Here is a 27,387-nt window from a genome sequence, read left to right on the forward strand (position 1 = left end):
AATGGGGGAGTCTTACATGAATGGTGCATGCTGCGACTATTGACTATAATGGGTCAATGTGCAGTACGTGTGCGGTTCTTTCTACTCTCGGACAGAACATGGATGTGAACATCGCTTGTTCTTTCATGTGGAATACACATATTGATTCATACATATCAGGAAAGCTAACAAGTCCTCTATAAAAAGCATTCCTACAGCAGTATCTTACATGAAACACAACATTGCATTAGAAGTGAATAGAATATATAAATGAACAATAAACTATAACATAAAAATAAAAAACACGATTGTAAGTAATAAAATGTTACTATTTATAAGTATACAAATAAAAAATTGACATTATTCTAAATATTGCTTGAAACATTTGTCCGTGTCCACATGGTACAGATATGGTACAGCTGCTATTACTACGACCGCCCTGTCAGTGTGTAATGTCATTCCGATGCAGTTCTCTAGTTAGAATACAAGTCCTCTATAAGAATGATGCTCGGACTTTTCTCCCTTTCAGCGGCTGGACTGGGCGGTGATTTTTTTCCATGCAGCATGGTTCACTTTCAACAGTTTCAGTGGTGCTGAAAAGGCTGCGGAACCGAGATAACTGAAACAGAAATAATTTTTATAATTTTATTTCAATGTAAAGTTCATTTTAGCGCGGGATTCACTACACCACCTAACATGGCGAGAGCTTTCCTGCTTAAAGTCCATTGATGCGCCACATGTAGAGGGCATCTAAGTGAAATTGTTTAGTCATGGCATACAGATTTTTTAAAGGGAACTTATCATGTTATAGATGCAGTCCTATCTGTGGGCAACAAGTTGTAGGGTAGAAGTGTAAAACCCCAGCGTTGTGTTACTACACGCCTCTACCCCACTACTATCTTCTAGGAGCGTTATACTGTCATCTGATGTGATTTTGCTTATGTCCTCCACAAATGTGCATCTAAAACCATGTTAAATACCATTGTTCAAGTCATTTTTCTGGTATACCAGCAGGTGGCAGCATCATTGGTAGAGATAGTTTTAATTTTATGGCAGTACAGAGTGGAACCATCCTGTTCTATTCTGCCCCCCTTCCGAAGAGAGGTGGACGATTCCATCTTCCTGCAGCAAGGAAGGGAAAAAACAGTTAGATCCAGATTTAGTAACCCCCTGCATAGGGAAGACAGCAAGGACCAAGTCTCGGTCTGAGACTTAGTCATATTCCCAGTCTGAGCTCCTTCAGCCTCAGCTGGATGAAGAAGCAGAAAACTACAGACAACCTCCAGAGTTCCAGGAAGAAAGCATCCCCTGAGAAACCATCTGAGAGATAAGTCCAGAGACTTAGGAGAAGCCATTCCTCCTCAGCTAGTCTGTCCCCATAAAGCAGAAGTTATAGAGAAGTGCAGGAGAGTAATTCCTGTCACAATTACAGAGCTACCAAGCAGACGACTTATCCTGCCAGCTCCAATTTTAAAGCAGAAGCATTCATTTCCTGCCAATCATTGCTAAAACCTGCTGGGACCAGAGACCAAAGCTGTATACTGCTTGGATACAAGTTATCTTCAGTAAAGAAATGGTTGAATTTCATCTAAAGGTCTGGACATCTTTTCTGCTGCAAAATTCCTCTATAACTCCTACTATCACTACATTTAAATTTATTGCAAGTGAGCCAGGAGTCCTGCCGTACCCAGGTAGGAGACACTGTTGACACAATTATCACCACCCTATAGAGACATTATAGGCCATTACACCACTCTGGCATTCTTAATCTGGGACGTGCGTTATAACACCTTGGAAGGGCCCTGGGATAGTACCCTGCGCACGCTCCAATTAGCATCACGACAAATACAGAACTTTAAATACCGTATCCTGGCCATTGCAGAAGAACTTGAGCAGAGGTATATAGTCTTGTATTTCTGCTTTGGGCATGTGCAAAAGCTAAATTTGACAAAATAAAACTTCATATTTTATATTTATCCTGCTCTCCCCAGCCCCCACCTAATGCTGTCAGCAGTTTTGCATGGTCGAAACTGCTGACAGACTCCCTTTAAAGGTCACTTACTTGACCCAGCTGTTAAGCAGCTCTGGCGCAAGCTGATTGCTGGAGTCAACCCAACGCAGTGCACAAACTCGGGATTCCCCATATTCTTTTTCCCTCCAGCAGAAAAAATACGCCAAAAAGTGGCTTAAAAAAAATAAAAAACTAATGCTTTAGTCCATGATTTATCAGGATCGGCATATGCTAGACTGGTCTTGATGGGCCGTGCACTGCCGAAGCAGGCATTCAATTTATGATGAGGCCTCATCATAAATAAAATTCCTCTTTCGCCAGTCCGTGTGCCATACTCAATTCTACTCCAGCTTGTAGCTGGCATACATTTCAGTCATTATTTATGCCAGTTTTTGGTGTAAAAAATGATGAATCTGTCGGAGCCAAAGATCTTACCCTCACCACATGCCCTTTTCAGAAGCTGGCAAGGGTGGCATAAAAAATTCACAGCTGTGACAAATAAATATAGCAAAACTGGGGTGTTGCAACTTTTTAACGCCCCAAAAAAGCATAGGAGATTGATAAATCTCCCCCTTAATACACAGCTTAAATGAAAAGTCTGTATAGAAGTCCATACCTGTCTGGAGCTGACAGCTATAGGTTCTTTCAATAAAATCCATATTACATTTTCTAGCAGTGGGGGAATGGTAAGCGATCCTGGGTAAGTCCAGAATTCCTTGCAGTCGGGAAGTAGGCATGATGGATCAAAATTTGTAAAGGAAGACTGTTTGTCCTAAAATTAAAAATGAGACATTTTTAGCATGTTCTAGACATAATTGAACAGAAAATAAAACACATAAAAATTGACATTGTTTTACCTATTATTCTCTAAAATTTGCCAAATTTATGCATTTGTCGAATGCAGCCTACTTTCCATAAAACAAAACTTGCCCAATTGTTCTGACATAAGGGGGGCAGGTCACCACAAGATGTTGACAGCGGGGGACCTGAACACTTCATTGACGAGCAGAGAGAAAAGAAGCCAGGACTCGGTGTAGTACCTGGGGGTATTACTATTGTGTTCTTTAGTTGCTGCATTTTATATGTTTTATATGCAATACTATTTGATGTTATGTATTTCACATGTACTATGTAATTTTATCCAGCAGGGGAGGTAACGGTTGGCAATGGCTGGCTGTAACAGGGTTAATCACCCTGCTTCACCCTCCTGGTAGAGCGGGTTGATTCAACTTCCTGCCAGAAGAGTAAAGCCTAAAGTAGTTAGTTCAGTCTAGAAGAGTACTAGGAGGAGAGGAGACGTGAGAGGTCCTGTCCTGATAGTGGGGAAGCTGGGAAGTAGCTCAAAGAGCACCAACTTTCATGAACTGCATCGAAGGTCAGGATCCAAACTATCCCTCTCCTGCCAGAATGACAACTGACTGTAGCCTCAAGTAAATCCTTGAGATTCTAGACTGTAGAGTGATCAGCGAGATACAGCACTTTCAGGTGAGGGATATCAGCTCAGACACTATCACCTACCATACATCCACTAGGCCAGTATCATCTAAGTGCAGAATCGCAGCCATCCAACCTACCACCATACCTCCTCAGCTGCTGCTACTGTATGCAAGTCTGCTGCTACTGTATGTATTTCAGGTTCTACATTGTACTTAGTAAAAAGAACTTTGTTACATTCAACTCTAGCCTTATTCTTCAGTGCTATAATTTTACTGAAATAGACCCAGGGAGCTACGGCCTGAGGTAGGACACCGTGACACTACAACATTACATCAGGGCCACTACCACTCCCATCCTCTACACCGGCTCCCACAGGGGCACGCTGCACCAGCATTGGGGAACAGTTGTGTATGGGGTCACCAGCAGGGGCGTAACTACCATAGCAGCAGACCATGCGACTGCTATGGGGCCCAGGGCAAGAGGGGGCCCAGTTGGGATCATCTCCTCTTCTACTGGGGGTGAAAACTTGGTCAGGACTCTACTCTCTAAAGCAGCGGTTCTCAACCTAGGGGTCGCGACCCCTTTGGGGGTCGATCGGCCCTTTCCGGGGGGTCGTCTGAGGCTTCCTATTGTGGGTCCAGGCCCGTCGCTAACAGACAGGCAAAACAAGCAATTGCTTGGGGCCCCGAGCTGGCCTGGGGCCAAGCAGAGCTGGTGCTTGTTTTGCGGCTGAGTAACTCAGAAGATCCGATGGTATATTCTAACCCCCAGGCGTTCCCATGGTGACGGGGACGCTTGCCTGGGGGTTAGAATATACCATCAGATCTGGGTTTTACGAGCTCAGTGAGATCGTAAAAACTCAAATCCGATGGTATATTCTAACCCCCAGGCGTTCCCATGGTGACAGGGACGCTTGCCTGGGGGTAAGAATATACAGGGCCACGCCGCTCACAGCAGTATATTTATAAACTAATCAGTAACTACTTTAACTTTAATCATTGCTCATTGCTGAGCTCTTTACTTGGATTATAATTTATTTGGATATCTTACTTTGTCTTAGCTCCGGTAATAGCAGGCAGTGCGGGGGGCGGCGCTCATTTACTGACGTCACGCGCCTGCTCCTCCCACTAGGCGGCGCAGGCGCGTGACGTCAGTGAGTGTGCGCCGCTCCCGCACTGCCTGCTATTACCGGAGCTAAGACAAAGTAAGATATCCAAATAAATTATAATCCAAGTAAAGAGCTCAGCAATGAGCAATGATTAAAGTTAAAGTAGTTACTGATTAGTTTATAAATATACTGCTGTGAGCGTCAGGGAGGGGGATCTGTGGATGGCACTGCAGGGGGATCTGTGGATGGCAGTGCCATCCACAGATCCGCCTACAGTGCCATCCACAGATCCCCCCTCCCCTAAACAGTGCCATCCACAGATCTCCCCCCTAAACAGTGCCATCCACAGATCCCCCATAAACAGTGTCATCCACAGATCCCCCCTAAACAGTGCCAGTGGGATCTGTGGATGGCACTGTTTAGGGGGGAGATCTGTGGATGGCACTGTTTAGGGGGGGATCTGTGGATGGCACTGTTTAGGGGGGATCTGTGGATGGCTCTGTTTAGGGGAGGGGGGATCTGTGGATGGCACTGTTTAGGGGAGGGGGGATCTGTGGATGGCACTGTTTAGGGGGGATCTGTGGATGGCACTGTTTAGGGGGGATCTGTGGATGGCACTGTTTAGGGGGGATCTGTGGATGGCACTGTTAGGGGAGGGGGGATCTGTGGATGGCACTGTTTAGGGGGGATCTGTGGATGGCACTGTTTAGGGGAGGGGGGATCTGTGGATGGCACTGTTTAGGGGGGATCTGTGGATGGCACTGTATAGGGGGGAGATCTGTGGATGGCACTGTTCAGGGGGGAGATCTGTGGATGGCACTGTTTAGGGGAGGGGGGGATCTGTGGATGGCACTGTTTAGGGTGGGATCTGTGGATGGCACTGTTTAGGGGGGGGATCTGTGGATGGCACTGTTTAGGGGGGAGATCTTTGGATGGCACTGTTTAGGGGAGGGGGGATATGTGGATGGCACTGTTTAGGGGAGGAGGGATCTGTGGATGGCACTGTTTAGGGGGGAGATCTGTGGATGGCACTGTTTAGGGGGGAGATCTGTGGATGGCACTGTTTAGGGGAGGGGGGATCTGTGGATGGCACTGTTTAGGGGAGGGGGGATCTGTGGATGGCACTGTTTAGGGGGGGGATCTGTGGATGGTACTGTTTAGGGGGGAGATCTTTGGATGGCACTGTTTAGGGGAGGGGGGATATGTGGATGGCACTGTTTAGGGGAGGAGGGATCTGTGGATGGCACTGTTTAGGGGGGAGATCTGTGGATGGCACTGTTTAGGGGGGAGATCTGTGGATGGCACTGTTTAGGGGGGAGATCTGTGGATGGCACTGTTTAGGGGGGCATCTGTGGATGGCACTGTTTAGGGGGGAGATCTGTGGATGGCACTGTTTAGGGGGATCTGTGGATGGCACTGTTTAGGGGGGGATCTGTGGATGTCTTTGTGATTAATTACTCTGCTTTAATTATGTTCAATTTGTAGCAATAAAAATACATCCTGCATATCAGATATTTACATTACAATTCATAACAGTAGCAAAATTAGTTATGACGTAGCAAGGAAAAAAAATGTAATGGTTGGGGGTCACCACAACATGAGGAACTGTATTAAGGGGTCACGGCTTTAGAAAGGTTGTGCACCCCTGCTCTAAAGGAACAACTTTTAGCAAATGAGGCAGTGGAAAAATGGCCCAAGGGTCATTGAAAAGGGTTTAGGCAGAAACCCTTCTGTCCTGTGTGGGGGGCCTGGTTAGATCCTTGCTATGGGGCCCTTACTTCTCTATGTACGCCACTGGTCACCAGTGAAAAGTATCTCCACAGGTACATCAGGAATTGATGGAGCCTGTTACCACCCTTGATTTCCAGCACACATTATCTGTGGTGCTCTACAGAGAGACCCCTTAAGATTTGCTTAAAGACTCTTCCCCAGCATTGTAGGCAAAGCACCTTTGACTTAACCGGCCTTTTTGTCTACAAAATTGTGCTAGAAAATGGAAACCTCTAAAATTAAATACTACTGAATGGATTTTGTTGCTACATGTTAGGAAATTGGTGCAGGTCTGAATCCATGGACCCTGTTTTGGGTGGAATTAACTTTAAAAATATTACTGCTTACATTTACTATGGCAATATATTTTTCTTTTTTCCTTTATAAGCCCCAAAATGAATAAATATCAAGTCTCTCTGTTCAGACAGATGCACATTTATCTTCTTCTTTCTCCCAGACTTTGTCCTGTCCTCTCAGTCAGGTTGTATTGCTAGATTTCAGAAATACTGCTTGTTATTGGAGTGGGCAGAATGTCTAGAATTTTCTCTCTTTTATTATATATCATATACCGGTATATATTTTAGACATATAAAAATGAATCATGAATCTTATATAAGATAGTTAGCAATGAGGAGTCGATTGATAATTTAAACATAAAACCAGTAAGACAGTCATATGAATAAATGGAGAAATGTATTTACGCCTTTACATTCATCCTAGCATCAATAATATATTACACTGGATATAACTACTGGTACCTTAAAATTGATCTTTTCGAAGGCATCTGTAATCCTTTCCAGGTTCTTGTTATGTTCTCCAATCTGAAAAGCAAAGATGTTATTCTAATATATGTTTTAGGCCTCATGCACACGACCGTAGTGTGTTTTGCAGTCCGCAAATTGCGGATCCACAAAACACAGATGTCGTCCGTGTGCGTTCCGCAATTTGCGGAACGGCATGGACAGCCATTGATATAACTGCCTATTCTTGTCCGCAAAACTGACAAGAATAGGACAGGTTATATTTTTTTTGCGGACCACGGAACGGAGCAACTGATGCGGACAGCACACGGAGTGCTGTCCGCATCTTTTGCGGCCCCATTGGGGCCGCGGCTCGGATGCGGACCAAAACAACGGTCGTGTGCATGAGGCCTTAATCATAAAGTTGATCGGTCAGATCTATGCTGTGCCATCTGCATTAGACGGAGAGGAAGGCATGGAGCATACACAGTTTTCTATGATCTGAAACAGTATTAGAGGCTATTGGCATGAATATATTCTGGACATATTAGGGCTCATGCACACAAACTTATTTTTCTTCCATTTCTGTTCTGTTTTTTACAGGTCTGTATACGGAACCATTCATTTCAATGGGGCTTTACAAAATGGAAATGACTGTGCATTCCGTGTCCGTATGTCCGTTCCACAAAAAGAATAGAACATGTCCTATTCTTGTCCGTTTTTGGGACAAGGACAGGCATTGTTACAATGGATCTGCAAAAAAAAAAAAAAAGTATGCAACACGGATGTCACACGGATGTTATTCTTTTTTTTTTGTGAATCTGTGTTTTACGGACTGCAAAATACATACAATCGTGTGCATGAGCCCTTAACAGTCTATATTATTCAAGTGTGTCGCAGTTGGACCACGTGTTTATCTGATCCGACCTCACAGCATCATAGAGATCTAGGATATGGTGACTTTGGGTCAGTTGAACCTGCAGTCCAGAATATATTCGTGTGACTAGCCCCTAAGGGCTCATGCACACGACCGTATGTATTTTGCAGTCATCAAAAAACGGATCAGCAAAAAATACAGATGACATCCATTCTGTATTTTGCGGAACGGAGCAGCTGGCCCCTAATAGAACAGTACTATCCTTGTTCGTAATGCAGACAATAATAGGACATGTTCTATTTTTTTGCAGAACGAAAATATGGACATACAGAAACGGAATGCACACGGAGTAACTTCAGTTTTTTTTCCCCGCATACGGTCCACAAAAAAAACTGGACGGACACAGAAAGAAAATACGTTTGTGTGCATGAGCCCTAGAGCTGTTGAAATGCTGCCAGGACTCATAGAGAAGCCTGTGAGTCCTGCCCCACCCTGACCACACACAATGACTGATTGCTTTTCTTTTAAACACATGCAAAGGTTGGGGGTGACATGCAGACCACTGCAACTGAATGAATAACATGTCTTTACAACACTGCCATGACTTTATTAAGGCCTATGCACAGGAATGTGTCCGTATTCCGGTCTGCAAACCACAGATCCGCAAAATACGGACAACTTTCATATGAAATCCCCATGCGCCTCATCATAAATTTAGCTAATCTAAGGGTACTTTCACACTAGCGTTTTTCTTTTCCGGCATAGAGTTCCGTCCTAGGGGCTCAATACCGGAAAAGAACTGATCAGTTTTATCCTAATGCATTCTGAATGGAGAGTAATCCGTTCAGGATGCATCAGGATGTCTTCAGTTCAGTCATTTTGACTGATCAGGCCAAAGAGAAAACTGCAGCATGCTACGGTTTTATCTCCGGCAAAAAAAACGGAAGACTTGCCTGAATGCCGGATCCGGCATTTTTTTCCATAGGAATGTATTAGTGCCGGATCCGGCATTCAAAATACCGGATCCGCATACGCAGACCTTTAAAAATGAGAAAAAAATAAATACCGGATCCGTTTTGCCTGATGACACCGGAAAAACGGATCCGGTATTGCAATGCATTTTTCTGACTGATCAGGATCTGATCAGTCAGAAAAATGCCTGATCAGTCAGAAAAATGACATGCGTTTGCATACAGTTTGCCTGATCGGAACTGCCTGCCGGAATCAAACACAAGTGTGAAAGTACCCTAAGTCAGCTGGCCTAGTTTTTCGCCAACATGTAGGCCTGTTTCCAAGTGTACATGTAAGGAAATTTGTCGAGTCCCGACCCTGAAACAGCCTCCAACGCACCCCTGCTCTGCCTCCGTGCTGCCCAACTGTCAAAAACTTTAGAGACCTTGGAGAGCGGTCCAAAAGCTTCAAGATACATCTCGGTACAAGAGAAAAATTAGCCAAATTGACAGAAGATTTATTTTTAAAATTTCTTACCTTTAAGAATATTCCTAAAACAGCTAAGCCATCTGGATTTTGAGTGGCCTCCACAAAGCTTGAAAATTTTTCAGCGTTCCAGTGGACAATGTGAAGCTGAAAGACGTGTACGAATGAAAGATGCTCAGCTTGGGGAAAAATGAAGTTTACACCACATTTTTACTGTACAATTGAAGCATACACGTTTTACTACTTACTGTAGGATGCCTGTCCAAAACGGATCAGTTTTGCCCTAATGCATTCTAAAGGGAAAAGGATCCGCTCAGAACGCATCAGTTTGCCCCTGTTCAGTCACCATTACGCTCTGGAGGCTGCCTGCAGCGTTTTGCTGTCCGCCTGAATAAGCGGAGCCAAAGGTTTTCTATGACACAATCTGGCACAATAGAAAACGGATCCTTCCCCCATTGACTTTCAATGGTGTTCAAGACGGATCCGTCATGGCTATAGAAGACATAATACAACCAGATCCGTTCATGATGGATGCATGCGGTTGTATTATTGTAACGGAAGTATTTTTGCGGATCCATGACGGATCCGGCAAAAAAACGCTAGTGTGAAAGTAGCCTTAGGCTACTTTCACACTAGCATTAATATTTTCCTGTATAGAGATCCGTCATAGGTTTTGTCCCCATTAATTGTCAATGGGGACAAAACATAACTGAACAGAACAGAATGCAACAGAATGCATTCCGTTCCGTTTGTTTGCGTTCCCATACCGGAGAGCAAACCGCAGCATGCTGCGGTTTTCTTTCCGTCCTAGGATGCGGAGCGACTTTCAATGGAGTTCAATGGACTTTCAATGGAGTTCATGACGGATCCTTCTTGGCTATGTTAAAGATAATACATCCGGATCCGTTCATAACTGATGCAGATGGTTGTATTATCAGTAACGGAGGCGTTTTTGATGAACCCTGCCGCATCCAGCAAAAACGCTAGGCTACTTTCACATTAGCGTTTTCAATTCCGCTATTAAGATCCGCCATAGGATCTCAATAGCGGAAGAAAATGCTTTCGTTTTGTCCCCATTCATTGTCAATGGGGACAAAACTGAACTGAACGAAACGGAATGCACCAAAATGCAAGCAGCGTTTTTCTGTCCGCGATGTGGTGCGGATCCGTCCCCCATTGACTTTCAATGGTGTTCAAGACGGATCCGTCATGGCTGTAGAAGACATAATACAACCGGATCCGTTCATGACGGATGCATGTGGTTGTATTATGGTAACGGAAGCGTGTTTGCAGATCCATGATGGATCCTCAAAAAAAGCTAATGTGAAAGTAGCCTACTGAGCACCTATCCTTAGGACAGGTCATTGATTTCTCATTGGCACAATAATGGGAAAAAATTGTATTACAAAAACTAAGCCAAACAATACTGAAAACTGCCTAGCCGTGGACAACATGAATTATCCTGAGCCCCTGGTGCAGATCTAGACAACCTAGGTTTATGCCGTTAATCTGCCCCATTGTATGAATGACATGCTAAGAATATGTTCATGCTAGCGTCTTGGTTTCCATTCATGATGGGAAACTATGATTCCATACTCAAGTGGACATCCTGATGGATCTCTGTGTTGGGGAGTTCATTTCAGTGGCTCCCTCCCTTTAATGCACTGAACAGATAGAAAGCCTACTGTTCTGTGGCACCTCGTCCAGACGGCATCAGACCGCACTCCCAGGGGCTGAGTTCACTGCATACACATATCTATTCACTAGGGTCGGTCAAGAGCTCTGGGTGATCTAGGAGTGTATTTCTTGCCCATACAGAGGTATAAGAGGTCATATATATTAGGACAAGGAGGCACTTGGAATCAGAAGTCTGCATAGGCGAGATGACTATGCAGTAACCTGGCCCTGTCAATGAGGAAGGAAGCAGGAGGAGATGGGTGCACAGAGTGGCGTAGACCCACCCTCAGTGCACTTAACTGCTTTTTTGCATATGGATTCAAAGTACTTTTTCTCCAGAATGATGCAATAGATCTCAAAGTGATAGGTATTACATTCAGCTGGGCTAGCCCTAAATGGCATGGTGCCTGATTTAATATAGAATTTAGTGTCATCTTTTTTTTTTTAACCCAATACCTCCTGCCATTTTCGCTCCTAAGGAGATTCCAGCACTTTTTCTTTCACCCCTCCATTCTAGCGCATTGCTCTTCGCTCTGATCTGGTGCCTAAGGTGCAAGTGACTAGTAATCTGCTACCGGGATCTTCGGTTCCTCTTCTCTTCTGCCTGTCGTGTCTTCTCCTCTGATCAACATTGTATCAGTCAGGAATGACTTGCTTCCATAGGCTGTTCTCGAGATTTGGTAGGTCTCACAAGAACAGCATGTCTCCTCCCTTGCTGTACAGCAGTCTGCAGCGTTAGGACAGCAGAGAGAAGAAGGCGCCCACCGAGAACAGAGGTCTCCTCCACCCGGTACCTTTACAAGCCATTTGTATATTGGGCGCCTGAACAGAGCGGGGGGGCAATGCGTCGGAATGGAGGAGCCTATTAAAAAAAAAATCTGGAATCTCCTTAGGTGACAGGTCCTCTTTAACATATAATAGGTAATTAAAAAGCCGCCCCCTGATATAGTCTATAAAATTAGATTATCTTTCTTCTGCATGGTAAATTCTCCTTTTTTTGTAGGAAGAGCAGGGAACAAGAGAATCTAATGGAATTGTTTTCTTGTATAAATTTATTGATTTATTTATTATTTATTTTATGCACTTATATAGCGCTCTATATTCTGCAGCGCTTTACAGTAATTAGCATCCAGCTGTCCCCAATGGGGCTCACAAACCAAGGGAATTTATGTTAATTTCTTTAATATACTGCCTGCAGATCAGGCACCATGCTCAACCTAACAGCTTCACTTGAAAGTTTTTTTATTGGATATAATGGTGTTTATTTTCACATACTAAGGCCTCATGCACACGGCCGTGCCGTTTTTTGCGATCTGCAAACCGCGGATCCGCAAAAAACGGAAGCCGCCCGTGTTGCCTTCCGCAATTTGCGGAACGTAACGGGTGCCGGCAATATAAATGCCTATTCTTGTCCGCAAAGCGCGGACAAGAATAGGACATGTCTGTGAAGGTTCTCATTTATCCAGGTCATGGTATATCTGTAAAGAATAAATCAAGGCAACTGGACTTACTGTAGATTTCTTGAAAACGTTTCACTCGTTCTTCACTAGCGGGGGCGCGGAACGAAGCCACAGATGCGGACAGCACACGGAGTGCTGTCCGCATCTTTTGCAACCCCATTGAAGTGAATAACGGCGGCTCGGATGCGGACCCAAACAACGGTCGTGTGCATGAGGCCTTATAAACATAGAGCACTTTATGTATTATAAACCTCGTCCTACCTCTGCTGGATAATCTCTTCCATCCACTTTATGCTCTGCACCATAATCATCACAAGGCCCCCAGTGAAAATGAAATTGTTGCAATCTGTAGCTGCCATGCAAGGGTCCTCCTCTTATCACTACAAAAAAAAAGGAAAAAAAAGAATACAATTAATGTTTTAATTTACTGATGAAAACGATTGTTAGAACCTGCTGTATGAATTTTATATTTTACAATTTTCTATCAGACCATACATACTGTATATTCCTAAATACAAACTCTGGGAGTCATTTATAATCTGAAGAACTCCACTTTTTGGTATACTTTTCCCCACTCACGCCACTTTTCCGAGGTAGCGGAAAAAGGGGGCGGGTTTTCTGGTCCTTCTCATATCTCATTTTTTTACACCTGTTTTTGGCGTAGAAAATGACTTAAATTTATGCCAGCAAGGGCGCTGGTGTTGATCAAAGCAAGTCACATGGCCAGCTCCTAAATTATGTAAAGGGCGGTGCCGCTGGTTTTAATAAATGACCCCATGTGTCTTTATTCCCAAGTCACAAAAGAAGTTTATTAATAATTAATTGTAAGATTTCAAAATGAAGCCATTGTGTATATTACAAATAGTTATCTTCCCCATAAAATAATAATGCTGGAGTATCGTTTTGCAGCAGTTTGTTGCTCTGATCCTTTAATAGTCCTCCTGGAAATGTGTGCATGCTCTCATCTGGGCTTACATTGTCAACACGGATTGGACAGTGTCAGGATGTGTGGAGACCACATTAACAGGGGAAATGGTTGCAATAAGTTGCCAACTTATTCAAACATTTCCAGGAGGAATAACACAGGAATGGCACATAGCAAAAACAATGTTCCAGAAATTCTCCAGAATTGTTGTTTCATGGAAATTGCAAGCACAAATGTATTTTTCCTTATCATTCCTCTTGGCACAAGATGAAATAGATGAGTGGCACAAGATGACCAGCTTTGAAAAAAAATCTTCTGCGCTACTACAGTTTTTGCGGCTCGGGTGCGGACCCATTCACTTCAATGGGGCTGCAAAAGATGCGGCCAGCACTCCGTGTGCTGGCCGCATCCGTTGCTCCGTTCCGCGGCCCCGCAAAAAAAATATAACATGTCCTATTCTTGTTTTCGCTTTGCGGACAAGAAAAGGCATTCTACAATGGTCCGCCTGTTCCGTTCCGCAAATTGCGGAAGGAACATGGGCGGCTTCCATGTTTTGCGGATCTGCAATTTGCATACCACAAAAAACAGACCGGTCGTGTGCATGAGGCCAAAGGCTGACAGATTAAAGCAAATCTAGTAATTCCACATATGTTGAAGCAATAGCCAAAGTAAGGAAGGACTCATCTACTAAAGTAGACAGATAACATGGTAACATGGCTTGTAACACATACATCCGGTTCAGCCTGTTGTCCTGCAAGCTGATCCAGAGGGAAGCAAAAACCATCATGGGATAGAAGCCAATTTTCCTCATTTTAGAAGAAAAGTTCCTTTCCGACTCCAATCAGGCAGAATTATTCCCTGGATAAACGACCCTTCTCAGGAAATCTAGTAACTATAACCTTTAATATTATTACAGATGACAGGTCTTCTTTAAAGGGGTTGTGCCAAGCGTCAGAGATAGCTAAGCGATGTGCTCTGGCACTCCTGTATAGAATGAATGGAGAGGCAGCGCCCATTCATGACCTCCCACTCCATCAGAATGGAGGAATAGAACCCCCCTTTTCAGGATTGGTAGGGATCCTAGTGGTTAGACCCCCAGCGATCAGCTAGTTATCTCCTATCCAGTGGATAAACTTGGCACAACCCCTTTAATGGGGTTGTCGGGACACTTCCGATTTTAAAATGGCCACTCAAAATCGTGTAAAATAATAAAAGAAGTAATACTAACCTTACTGATCCCCCACCAATCCTGTTATGATGCCTCTGGGGTTCCCCCGCGGGGTCTTTTCTGTCTGGTCTCACTCAACAAAGACATGTGACTGCTGCAGCCAATCAGTGGGTCACTCCTGAGGCCAGTGATTTGATGCAATGTATCATGTCCATGTCATAGGGGACCAGCAAGTCCAGAGATCCAGCAAGGGACCCGGAAAGGGTCAGAATGGAAGCAGTGAGGGATTAGTAAAATACCACTTATTAAATTATTTTACACCATTCTGAGCAGTTTATGAAAAATTTTAAATGGTTGACCAAACCCTTCAACTAATAAAAAAATAAAAACTAATGACTTCCAACATAAAGGAAACTGTTAATATAGAGAAACCATTAATCTACTGCAGGGATCTGGGGAACAGAATACCTGAATGTAACCCTATGACCACTCAGCAGAACATAGTGGTAGGTTGTGGTGGCTCACTAGCAAGTAGTTAAGGTATGGTGCTGCAAGCTCATATAGAGGGAATCACCCCACCCTCTCTTAAAGGCAAATGTAGTAATAGAATAATGAGCGAGCACTCATACACTTGGCAACCAGATTGACATGTGCAGAAAATATTTATTATATCCCCATAAAATACAAGTAATAAAATTTATAAGAACAATGTAGCAATAATATACAACATTACAGTCACATATTGTGGTAGATATGATCAACACTATATTCATATGACTCAATAGTGTCGATAAATTCAATAATATATATCACACCAAGAAACTTCAAGTATATGCCGTTATTTGGGAAAGAGGGGGGTATTATCTTCTAGCGCTCTATCCCAATTTGGGAAACTGAATGTCACTGAAAATGCTGTAGGTGTATTCACTGGGAGTGCAATATGTTCATAAAGTGTCCACAGGAATCCTGATAATGTGAAAAGTCTCTTATAGCATATCCTTTTATGGTCGATATGAGCTTTGGATTGAAGAAAACTTTAAATCGATATTTGGCTTACCGTCTAGCGTCTGCTGTCTCCCTATTGCTTCAATGGAGCTTTAAATATTTGCCGGCTTATTCAGTCGCTCCATACAGCAAGCTGGTTTAAATTTCACGGGAGTTCCAAAGATCGCGGGAGTTGCCACTCTGTTCCGCAATTTCCTTTGGTGCAGCTTTCGACGATAAGAATAGTTAATCCTTTACTGTAGAGATTTTCTTCTGTATGGCCATACAGTATTATCGGAGGCTTTTCAATGCAGGTACATCACTTGTTTCACCATACGCGTTACGGGTAGATTCACTCTCCCTTCCTCAGTGTCCTTGAGGCTGGTTTTAAAGTCAGTATAAAACTGAGTCTGCTTGTATAGAACCTACCATTAGCCATCTGGCTCCAGGAGAAGTATATGGTGGGTTCAGCATGCATGTTGGTACTTGCATCCCTGGATCCGATGAAAGCTGTAATGGCACCGGACGGGGTTACAAGCAAAGTGTACTTGGCTTGCATGCTGACCTGCATTCCCTGGATTTTTATGTGGCTGTCATGGCCCATGAACAGGTAGGAACAAGAGTTAGGGACCACTCATGAGACAACCTTGACGCGGTGAGTGGCTTACTATGCTTTGGCCAAAATATAAACCAATGTCTCGTCCAGCATGGAGGGCAGAGTGCTGGATGTAGTGTGCGATCACATTTGCATTTTCCGTTTGTATATGTATTTCGCCATAGTGATGTGCACCTACAGGCAGGTTGTGCTGACCCAACCCCTTATTTTTTTCTTTGTAGTATATATTGGAGGCGTGGCGATCTCCTTGGAGTCATTGCACACCTGACCAGTTAATCTGTCCCTTGAGGCTGGTTTTAAAGTCAGTATAAAACTGAGTCTGCTTGTATAGAACCTACCATTAGCCATCTGGCTCCAGGAGAAGTATATGGTGGGTTCAGCATGCATGTTGGTACTTGCATCCCTGGATCCGATGAAAGCTGTAATGGCACCGGACGGGGTTACAAGCAAAGTGTACTTGGCTTGCATGCTGACCTGCATTCCTGGATTTTATGTGGCTGTCATGGCCCATGAACAGGTAGGAACAAGAGTTAGGGACCACTCATGAGACAACCTTGACGCGGTGAGTGGCTTACTATGCTTTGGCCAAAATATAAACCAATGTCTCGTCCAGCATGGAGGGCAGAGTGCTGGATGTAGTGTGCGATCACATTTGCATTTTCCGTTTGTATATGACCAGAAATGCAATAAAAAGAAACAAAAAAAAAAAAGAAAGTAATGTCTCATAATTCTACATTTGTTGCTTGCCTTGTATCTCTTGCCCACTTCCACTGGTGCCTCATTGTCTTCTGTTGCCTAATAGTTTTGGCTGGACCTTCTGGAACCAGCTCAAACTCTGTTGACTTCCTTCTACTAGGCGAACAAATTAAATTAACGTTAGTTCCCGAGATTTTCTCCTGTCTCATGAATAGAAATGTATAACTAAATAAGTTGCGCTGCATTGAGAGTGAGTTGTGTAGGTAGGCAGTAGTTATAGTAGTTGACAATGAACCAAAAACTGTGAATACCTCCCCTATTAAAATATAACTTTAAGGTATCTAAAAAGGAATAGAATGCCCCTACTATAATGTATGCAATTAATCAAGATATACCTTAATTATCCAATATTCATGCACAGAGGGTAAACAGACACTCAAGGGCGAGACCAAAGATGTCCATTTACTCACGGTTTGATGATTCACGTATCTTGATACTGAAGGACATCAGTAGGAGGTTTGTAGGACACAGCAACTTGACTGACCGTCCTTATCAAATCCCTTAAACCTACCCCTGCCTACAGGCAGAGCACCTGCCCCGAAAGGGGCGACCCCACCTCTCGGTGGCTAATCCCTCTCTGGTACCTGTTACCACCCTGCCTGACAAAAAAGTTTTTGATGCTGCGTTTCCTCAGCAAAACAACTAGTTCTTCAGGGGACAAAAAATAAATAAAATTAAAAAAATATATATATATAGCGCTGGGTAGCAATCAAAAAGAAGCAGAGATTGTCCTGTAGTATTGACCTTTGCATACATTTTTACCCAGCAAAAACATTCTGTGAAACCCTCTGGTCAGGGGAAAAAAAAGGACTCAGCTCAGATGTGAGCTAATGGATAAAGGTGTCCGTTATGTCCACCTTTGTAACCATCTCTTTTTTTTCTATATCTGTCTAAAAATGAAACTTTACAATAAGTCTTGATTAAACATTTCCTAAAGTTTTGTTTTTACAGCTTCTATGTACAACTGCCTGCTTACATGGTAACAGACAGGGCTCGAGTCCTGCAGGAACGTGTGGGAATGGCGTTCCTGCACTTTTTTCATAGCAGGAACGCCGTTCCCTTTCAGGGCCGTCTTTAACGCCGGGCAAAAAGACCAGGAAGCAATGAAGGCTTTGTACTCACCGCTTCCTGGTCCTCGGCTGTCGGCTGTGCAGGGCTGCGCACAGGCATGAGGGCTGAGGCGCTCTGTGACGTCACGCTGTGCACAGCCTTCACAGCACAGCCGACAGCAGGATGCAGATCGCGTAGGAGGAGAGGAGCGGCGGCGTCCAGGAGCAGGAGAGGGTAAGTGTTTTTTTTATTTTAGATTTTATGAGGCTGATGGAGAGGCACTGGGGGCTGGTGGAGAGGCACTGGGGGCTGGTGAGAGGCACTGGGGGTGGATGGAGAGGCACTGGGGGCTGATGGAGAGGCACTGGGGGCTGATGGAGAGGCTACTGTGGGCTGCTATGAGGCTACTGGGGGTTGCCATAAGGCTACTGGGGGCTGCTATGAGGCATGGGGCTCTTATCTGAGGTCTGATTGGGGGTCATTCATATTGGGGATCTTATTGGGGCTGTTAGCTAAGGTCTGATTAACATTGGGGGTCTGATTGGTGGTCTGACCTGAGGTGTAGTGAAAAATATTTTTTTCCGGAGCAGCTTGGAGAAAAAAGGCCTCACAGTCTCCCACACTCCTTCTGCCCGGCCAAGCTAGCCAGCACCCCTGAGGCCAAGCCTGCCAGCACCCCTGAGGCCAAGCCTGCCAGCACCCCTGAGGACAAGCCAGCCAGCACCCCTGAGGCCAAGCCTGTCAGCACCCCTGACGCCAAGCCAGCCAGCACCCATGAGGCTAAGCCAGCCAGCACCCCTGAGGCCAAGCCTGTCAGCACCCCTGAGGCCAAGCCAGCCAGCCAGCACCCCTGAGTTTTCAGAACTGTAAGTAAATTATATATAAGGGGAGCTTATAATATGAAAGAGACGAATTACGCCTGAACAGACATATAGCGCAAATTCCAGTTTTTTCTTTACGTTTTGTTTTGATCACAATGTGTACATTTGGCTCAGTCCTTAAGGGGTTAAAAAGACAGTCACTAAAGAGTGGCAAACAGAATCACAAACAATATGTAATTAAGGACACAACTTCTGTAATAAAAGGGAATAATGACAGAATTTTCTTGGGGGGGGGGGGGGGGGCGGTGGCAGTGGATCTTGGGTGAGTTCCCACACTTTTTTTCCCAGGACTTGACCCCTGGTAACAGACAACAAACAAACCCTTGTAGTCTGAGCCTGCAGAACATCCATCCGTCCCTGCTTCATGATAACCTACCGTGTGAAGAGGATAGAAGGAATCTGGCTTCAGAATAAGACCAAGTTTGATTGTTCTTTGTTACCATATAAAAAAGGAGCTCCAGAAACAACATTACAATTTTATTGTAAAATTTGTTCATTTTTTTTCATTTCATAGATATAAGCAATAGATCCAGCACGCCTAAGGACTGGTAAAAACTTGTTCCAGCTTTACTGAAGATACATAGGAGACACAGCACTTACGCATTTCGAGTGTAGACCACTTGTACACTTACGTGCAAAAGGGTAACAATGTTTTGAACTTTTGACTTTCAGGCCCAATATCTCACCATCCACTACAGCTTTGAACGCGAGACTACCATCATTTTATAGACAATCATCTCGGTTATCTCATACATAAATTGGACTTGCGACTATTTAGCATATGATTAGTTATGTTATGTAACTGCATTGTTAGGGCTGTTTCACTCGAGCGAGTCCATTGCAGGAATCACGCTCCGTGTGTGAGTGTGATCCTCCGCTCTGGACTTGCAGGAGCGCACGGCATTATCATGATTTATAATGCTATGTGTCTCTGCTTGACCTTAATTCTACACAATCATACTAACAGCTTTATGTCATTATGATTCTGTAGAAAAAAGGTCATGCAGAGACACATAGCATTATAAATCATGATAATGCTGTGCGCTCCTGCAAGTCCAGAGCGGAGGATCACACTCACAGCCCTTACTGTTTTGCTCCTAAAATTCTAAATTAAATTTTTTATTATTTTGTTAGTATTTTGTAAATCCACCTTTGGCTTTCAAGACTGCCTGAATCTGTCACGGATGGTGTTGCAGAAAACAAGAAGTAACAAATAAAGATCCGACTAACTTGATCCCAAACTAAGGAACACAAGGGTAAGCCCTATTGAAGCCCTAGAGCTCTCCCTGGCTGCTCAGCCCATGCAAAGATCTCAATGATAGAAAGTTGCATGTCCACGTACCTCGACTGTGTGACACCTGAACACCCTATAATAGTGAGGGGACACGACCACCGGCTCCCTCCACTTAATACGGAGGGAGTCAGGGTCACCTAGAATCAAGTCAACAGGAAAACACAATACAGAAATAGACTTATCTTGAGGAACCAGCAGTAGCAACTTCAAGCAGTGAAACCAATTTAGGAAGTAGTATAAACCGCAAGGTGAGGCAGTATGGGAGGAGATATATAGGGAGGCAATCACTGCTAATAGATGACAGCTGGGAGAGGGAGAAGAGATGTCAAAGCAAAAGCAAAACAAAAGAACATCATGCAGGAGGTACTGAAGAACGTCTGTCAGAACTCCTCAGAGATCTGGCGGTGACAGTACCCCTCCGTCTACGAGTGGACTCCGGACACTCAGAGCCCACCTTCTCAGGATGGGACCTATGGAAAGCCCTGAGAAGACGAGTGGCCTTAATGTCCGCCACTGGAACCCACATCCTCTCCTCAGGACCATAACCCTCCCAATGAACAAGGTACTGAAGAGAACCGCGGACAATACGAGAGTCTACAATCCTAGAGACCTGAAATTCAAGATTACCATCAACCACAATCGGAGGAGGAGGCAAAGAGGACGGTACAGTGGGTTGGACATAAGGTTTTAATAGGGACTTGTGAAAAACATGGATCTTCCAAGTCTGAGGAAGATCAAGACGGTAGGCAACGGGATTGATGACAGACAAGATTTTGTAAGGCCCGATAAACTTAGGACCCAACTTCCAGGAGGCAACCTTCAATTTAATATTCTTAGTAGACAACCACACCAGATCACCAACATTCAGGTCCAGACCAGGCACATGTCTCTTATCTGCCACACGCTTATATCTCTGCAGCACGCCAGACCTGCAGGGTATTGCGATGGTGAGGTCACGGTTATGGGCAATCGAGGGTTGCTCACTGTATTGGAGAACCCTGGGCAGGCATGCGGCAGTGAAGGAGAGGTAGACACAGTTCCTCTGGGGCACACTCGGTATGTAGGGACCAGGCCTGATGGTGGATGAGGTGCCCTGGATGTTACAGGTATTTTGAGTGCCTGAAGCAAGGTCCCTTTTGTATTCGTGACGCCAGTGCCTGTAACGGTGGCACACCGATTTATAGTTGGAATAAGTGAGGTACACAGGTGGTATAGTGAACCAAACGTTGCTTTACTTAAACAGTCCAACTTTGTACATTAAGATGGTAATACAGTCCTTTAGATCACAAGCTTCACAAGCAGGCTTATTTCACAAGATGGCAGGTATTAATCATGCACGATACTCAGAGGGTAAATCCATAACACACTCAGAATCAGGTTGTACCTTTCCTCAGAAATAGTGTACACTGTTCCTTTAGAACTCCTGTCTGGTTTCTATCCCAAGGCCCGGATGCCTAAATGCTGGCTTAAATCCTTGGTAAATATATATCTTCCTCTAGTATTAATCCTTGCTTTGCTTTATAGTTCCTCTGCCTATTAGTTTACTTATCTTGGCTGGAAATATCCTTACTTGGCTTGAGAATGACTGTAGGTTTCTCCCAGGAGGTTCTGTCCTGCTACTGGGGTGACTCAACTGAGCTAATCCAAGCCTCAGGAGCTTCAGGCAGACGAAGTAACTCCTCTAGTCCCCTGGAATGCACTACCACTCCCCTGTCTGGGCCTACCTATATATAACCAGGGCTCTCTGGCTCCCTCTAACGCCCGGGAGGCTAAACTGCACCCTGACAGGCCTGACACCCAGCTAACATAGGGAAAATGTACACATGACATTAAATGCAATCAAGACACATTAACTCCTTTTTGTGCAGTGCCCACCTTTACCTAGTGGGACACTACATCTCTCACTCATGCTCTTTAGATTATCTTGAATCTTTTGCCAAATAGATGACAAAGACGAGGAGAATCTCTCCTTATCAGGTAAACCAGAAGCCCCCTCTCCAGAGAATGTCCCAAACTGCGGATGAAACTCATATGCACCAAAAAATGGTGACTTATCAGAGGACTCCTGACGACGGTTATTTAAAGCAAACTCAGCAAGGGAGAGAAAAGAACACCAATCCCCCTGATTCTCCGCCACAAAACAGCGCAGATATGTCTCCAGATTATGATTGATGCGCTCTGTCTGGCCATTCGACTGCGGGTGGAAAGCAGAAGAGAATGACAACCGAACCCCCAAGCGAGAACAGAAAGCCTTCCAGAATCTGGAAACAAACTGCGTGTCCCTATCAAAGTCTATGTCTGAAGGAATACCATGCAATTTGACAATGTGATCAATAAATGCCTGCGCCAGCGTTTTAGCATTGGGCAACCCAGGAAAAGGAACAAAATGCGCCATTTTGCTAAAACGGTCCACCACCACCAGAATCACAGTCTTCCCTGAGGAACGAGGCAGGTCCGTAATGAAATCCATGGACAGATGTGTCCAAGGACGGGAAGGAATGGGTAACGGAAGGAGAGGACCTGATGGCCGTGAATGAGGGACTTTGGCACGAGCGCAGGTCTCGCAGGCTGCCACAAAACCCTCAACCGACTTACGAAGAGCCGGCCACCAGAATCTCCGAGCAATGAGATCCACTGTGGCTCTACCCCCCGGGTGCCCAGCAAGGACAGTATCGTGGTGCTCCTTAAAAACCTTGTGTCATAAAGCGAGAGGCACAAACAACCTCCCAGGAGGACAAAGATCAGGAGCCTCTGCCTGGGCTGCCTGAACCTCTGCCTCCAATTCAGGATAAGGAGCAGACACAACCACCCCTTCAGCCAAAATGGGACCCGGGTCTTCAAAGTTCCCCACTCCCGGAAAACAACGTAACAGGGCATCCACTTTCACATTCTTAACCCCAGGACGGAACGTGACAACAAAATTAAACCTTGAAAAGAACAAAGACCATCTGGCCTGTCTCGGGTTCAGACGCTTGGCTGACTCCAAGAAGGCCAGATTCTTATGGTCGGTAAACACGGTAATAGGGTGTCTGACTCCCTCTAGCCAATGGCGCCATTCCTCAAAAGCTAGCTTGATGGCCAACAACTCCCTATCTCCCACATCGTAATTTCTCTCTGCGGAGGAGAGTTTCTTCGAGAAAAAGGCACACGGTCGCCATTTGGCAGGAGAGGGACCCTGAGACAAGACCGCACCCACACCCACCTCAGAAGCGTCCACCTCAACAATGAAGGGTAGAGAGATATCAGGTTATACCAAGATGGGAGCGGAAGCAAAACTCTCTTTGATACTAGAAAAGGCCTTACGCGCCTCTACCGACCAGGAGGAAAAATCTACCCCCTTTCTAGTCATATCAGTCAGTGGCTTAACAACAGAGGAATAATTCAAAATGAACTTCCTGTAATAATTGGCAAAACCTAAAAAGCGCATCAGCGCCTTCTGATTCTCAGGAAGCTCCCAATCAAGCACAGCGCGGACCTTCTCGGGTCCATGCGAAAACCAGAAGCGGAGAGAAGAAAACCCAGAAATTTAATTTCTGGAACCGCAAACACACATTTCTCCAGTTTACCGTACAATTTATTCTCCCGCAGAATGAGCAAGACCTGATGTAGATGGTCCCTATGAGTTTTGAAATCAGGAGAAAAAAATCAAAATGTCATCTAGATATACCAGTACAAATTTCCCCATTAAATGATAAAAATGCTGTTCACAAAATGTTGGAAGACGGCTGGAGCATTCATCAAACCAAAAGGCATAACCAAATTCTCAAAATGGCCCTCAGGGGTATTGAAGGCCGTCTTCCATTCGTCCCCTTCTCTGACCCTGACCAGGTTGTATGCCCCTCTTAAATCCAACTTGGAAAAAACTTTAGCCCCAACAATCTGGTTAAACAGGTCCGGGATCAGAGGAAGCGGAAAAGGGTCATGAATTGTGATACTGTTCAGCTCCCTGAAATCCAGACATGGTCTTAAAGAACCATCTTTTTTCTTAACAAAAAAGAAACCAGCGGCAACAGGTGACTTCGAGGGTCGTATGTGTCCCTTTCTCAGGCTCTCAGAGATATAAGAACGCATAGCGACCCTTTCAGGTTGGGAGAGATTGTATAAACGAGATTTAGGCAGCTTGGCGCCTGGGATGAGATTAATAGGGCAATCGTACTCCCGGTGAGGGGGCAGCTCCGGAACACCACTCTCAGAAAACACATCCGAAAATTCAGAAAGAAAAGATGGTACAGTCTTAGTTGAAACCTCTGAAAGAGACGTCGAGATGCAATTCTTTCTGAAAAAGTCGCTCCAACTATTTATTTGCCTCGCTTGCCAATCAATGGTGGGGTTATGTTTAGTGAGACAGGGTAGCCCCAACACTAGAGGAGTAGGTAAACCGCCTAGGACGAAACATGACACATCCTCAACATGAGCATCACCCACAATCAAACGGATATTGTGAACTATGCCCTTTAACGATTTTTGAGAAAGTTGAGCGGAATCAATAGCAAAAACAGGTATGTCCTTTCCCAAAGTGCATACCTGGAAACCATGTGTTATAGCAAATTGATTATCAATGAGATTGACAGCTGCTCCACTATCTAAAAAAATCTCACAAATAATATTCTTGCTCTCTAGTGCCACCCTGGCAGGTAGGACAAAACGAGAACTACAAACCGGATTCCAAAAAAGTTGGGACACTAAACAAATTGTGAATAAAAACTGAATGCAATGATGTGGAGATGGCAAATGTCAATATTTTATTTGTAATAGAACGTAGATGACAGATCAAATGTTTAATCCGAGTAAATGTATCATTTTAAAGGAAAAATACGTGTATTCCAATTTTCACGGTGTCAACAAATCCCCAAAAAGTTGGGACAAGTAGCAATAAGAGGCTGGAAAAAGTAAATTTGAGCATAACGAAGAGCTGGAAGACCAATTAACACTAATTAGGTCAATTGGCAACATGATTGGGTATAAAAAGAGCTTCTCAGAGTGGCAGTGTCTCTCAGAAGCCAAGATGGGTAGAGGATCACCAATTCCCACAATGTTGCGCAGAAAGATAGTGGAGCAATATCAGAAAGGTGTTACCCAGCGAAAAATTGCAAAGACTTTGCATCTATCATCATCAACTGTGCATAACATCATCCGAAGATTCAGAGAATCTGGAACAATCTCTGTGCGTAAGGGTCAAGGCCGTAAAACCATACTGGATGCCCGTGATCTCCGGGCCCTTAAACGACACTGCACCACAAACAGGAATGCTACTGTAAAGGAAATCACAGAATGGGCTCAGGAATACTTCCAGAAACCATTGTCAGTGAACACAATCCACTGTGCCATCCGCCGTTGCCAGCTGAAACTCTACAGTGCAAAGAAGAAGCCATTTCTAAGCAAGATCCACAAGCTCAGGCGTTTTCACTGGGCCAGGGATCATTTAAAATGGAGTGTGGCAAAATGGAAGACTGTTCTGTGGTCAGACGAGTCACGATTCAAAGTTCTTTTTGGAAATCTGGGACGCCATGTCATCCGGACCAAAGAGGACAAGGACAACCCAAGTTGTTATCAACGCTCAGTTCAGAAGCCTGCATCTCTAATGGTATGGGGTTGCATGAGTGCGTGTGGCATGGGCAGCTTGCATGTCTGGAAAGGCACCATCAATGCAGAAAAATATATTCAGGTTCTAGAACAACATATGCTCCCATCCAGACATCATCTCTTTCAGGAAAGACCCTGCATTTTTCAACAAGATAATGCCAGACCACATTCTGCATCAATCACAACATCATGGCTGCGTAGGAGAAGGATCCGGGTACTGAAATGGCCAGTCTGCAGTCCAGATCTTTCACCTATTGAGAACATTTGGCGCATCATAAAGAAGAAGGTGCAACAAAGAAGGCCCAAGACGATTGAACAGTTAGAGGCCTGTATTAGACAAGAATGGGAGAGCATTCCTATTTCTAAACTTGAGAAACTGGTCTCCTCGGTCCCCAGACGTCTGTTGAGTGTTGTAAGAAGAAGGGGAGATGCCACACAGTGGTGAAAATGGCCTTGTCCCAACTTTTTGGGGATTTGTTGACACCATGAAATTCTGATTCAACATGTTTTTCCCTTAAAATGGTACATTTTCTCAGTTTAAACTTTTGTTCCATGATTTATGTTCTATTCTGAATAAAATATTAGAAGTTGGCACCTCCACATCATTGCATTCAGTTTTTATTCACGATTTGTATAGTGTCCCAACTTTTTTGGAATCCGGTTTGTACCCCAGAAGGACTATTGCAAAGGGTTAATTACCATTAACAGAGTTAATGAAATATTTTTTGAGTTAAAGGGGTATTCCGGTTATAGAAACTTATCGCCTATCCACAGGATCATGATCAGTGAGGGTCCTACAATTGGAAGTGATCTGATAGTTATTCTCTATCCTGTGGATAGGAGACAATTTCTATAACCAGAATACCCCTCTAAATATTGTGATTTGTAATGTACATTCACTTAATAGCACAGTATGGACAACATATGGTTAACATCTTGGCAGATTGTGCTAGGTTGCCAGGAGATGGACCTGGTCCGCCATCTTACTAGTTAGTGTTGAGAGAAACTAGTCTAAAGCAGCCTGGAGAGAAGACGTGTCTGTTCAACCTCCTGCTAACTAGGCCCAAGTTAAGAAAACCTTAATTTCTGACCTTACAACTGCCCAGAAAGCAGCCAAACTACAAAAGGATACCTTAGAGAAAGAGGCCAGACATCTGAGAAGGTCTAGAACTCACAAGGCCGTGCACTGGAGTCAGAGAGCTGGGTATTTTGCTTGTTTATGGCAGAAAGGATTTGCTGGTGTGGAAGGGACTATTGCTAAAGCATTCACCACACTTTAAGATGGATGGACTATGCTATCTAAAGTTTCTGCACCCTTCAATCCAGGAACTGTAGAATGACTTAACCAGAACCTGTGATTCTGCTGAGACTGCAAAGTGTCCTTTAGAGAGAAAAAGAATTCATTTAACCACCATCATTGTGCAGTGTCCCACTCCATAATAGTAGTGGGGCACTGTATATATAAGGATATTTGCAGAATGTCATTTGATAATATGCATGTATGTATATTGCTGTAATTCCTTCTAACAGGTTGTTTACACCTTGCATGTAGACACCCCCTGTCACCCCTAGGTGGTGCTGGTGCAAAGGATCTATATATAGAACAGGTTGCAGGAAGTGCAAAGGAGTGGAGT

At 44.3% G+C, this 27,387-nt stretch overlaps 1 protein-coding gene across 1 annotated transcript in view; it reads right to left on the reverse strand.

Moving 5' to 3' along the window:
- Positions 1–270: 270 nt before the first annotated feature.
- The window catches only part of LOC121001341 (carbonic anhydrase 13-like), a 68,190-nt gene continuing 41,073 nt past the window's right edge, over positions 271–27,387 (reverse strand). Inside the window, exons 3-7 of the mRNA XM_040432372.1 lie at positions 12,758–12,876; positions 9,411–9,506; positions 7,064–7,126; positions 2,607–2,762; positions 271–598 (exon numbers count right to left, since the gene is read on the reverse strand). Coding sequence (XP_040288306.1) covers positions 473–598; positions 2,607–2,762; positions 7,064–7,126; positions 9,411–9,506; positions 12,758–12,876 — 560 coding nt within the window. The 3' untranslated portion in view covers positions 271–472. The remainder of the gene's footprint in view (positions 599–2,606; positions 2,763–7,063; positions 7,127–9,410; positions 9,507–12,757; positions 12,877–27,387) is intronic.

This window comes from Bufo bufo, chromosome 5, assembly GCF_905171765.1.
Source record: "Bufo bufo chromosome 5, aBufBuf1.1, whole genome shotgun sequence".
Taxonomy (NCBI): domain Eukaryota; kingdom Metazoa; phylum Chordata; class Amphibia; order Anura; family Bufonidae; genus Bufo; species Bufo bufo.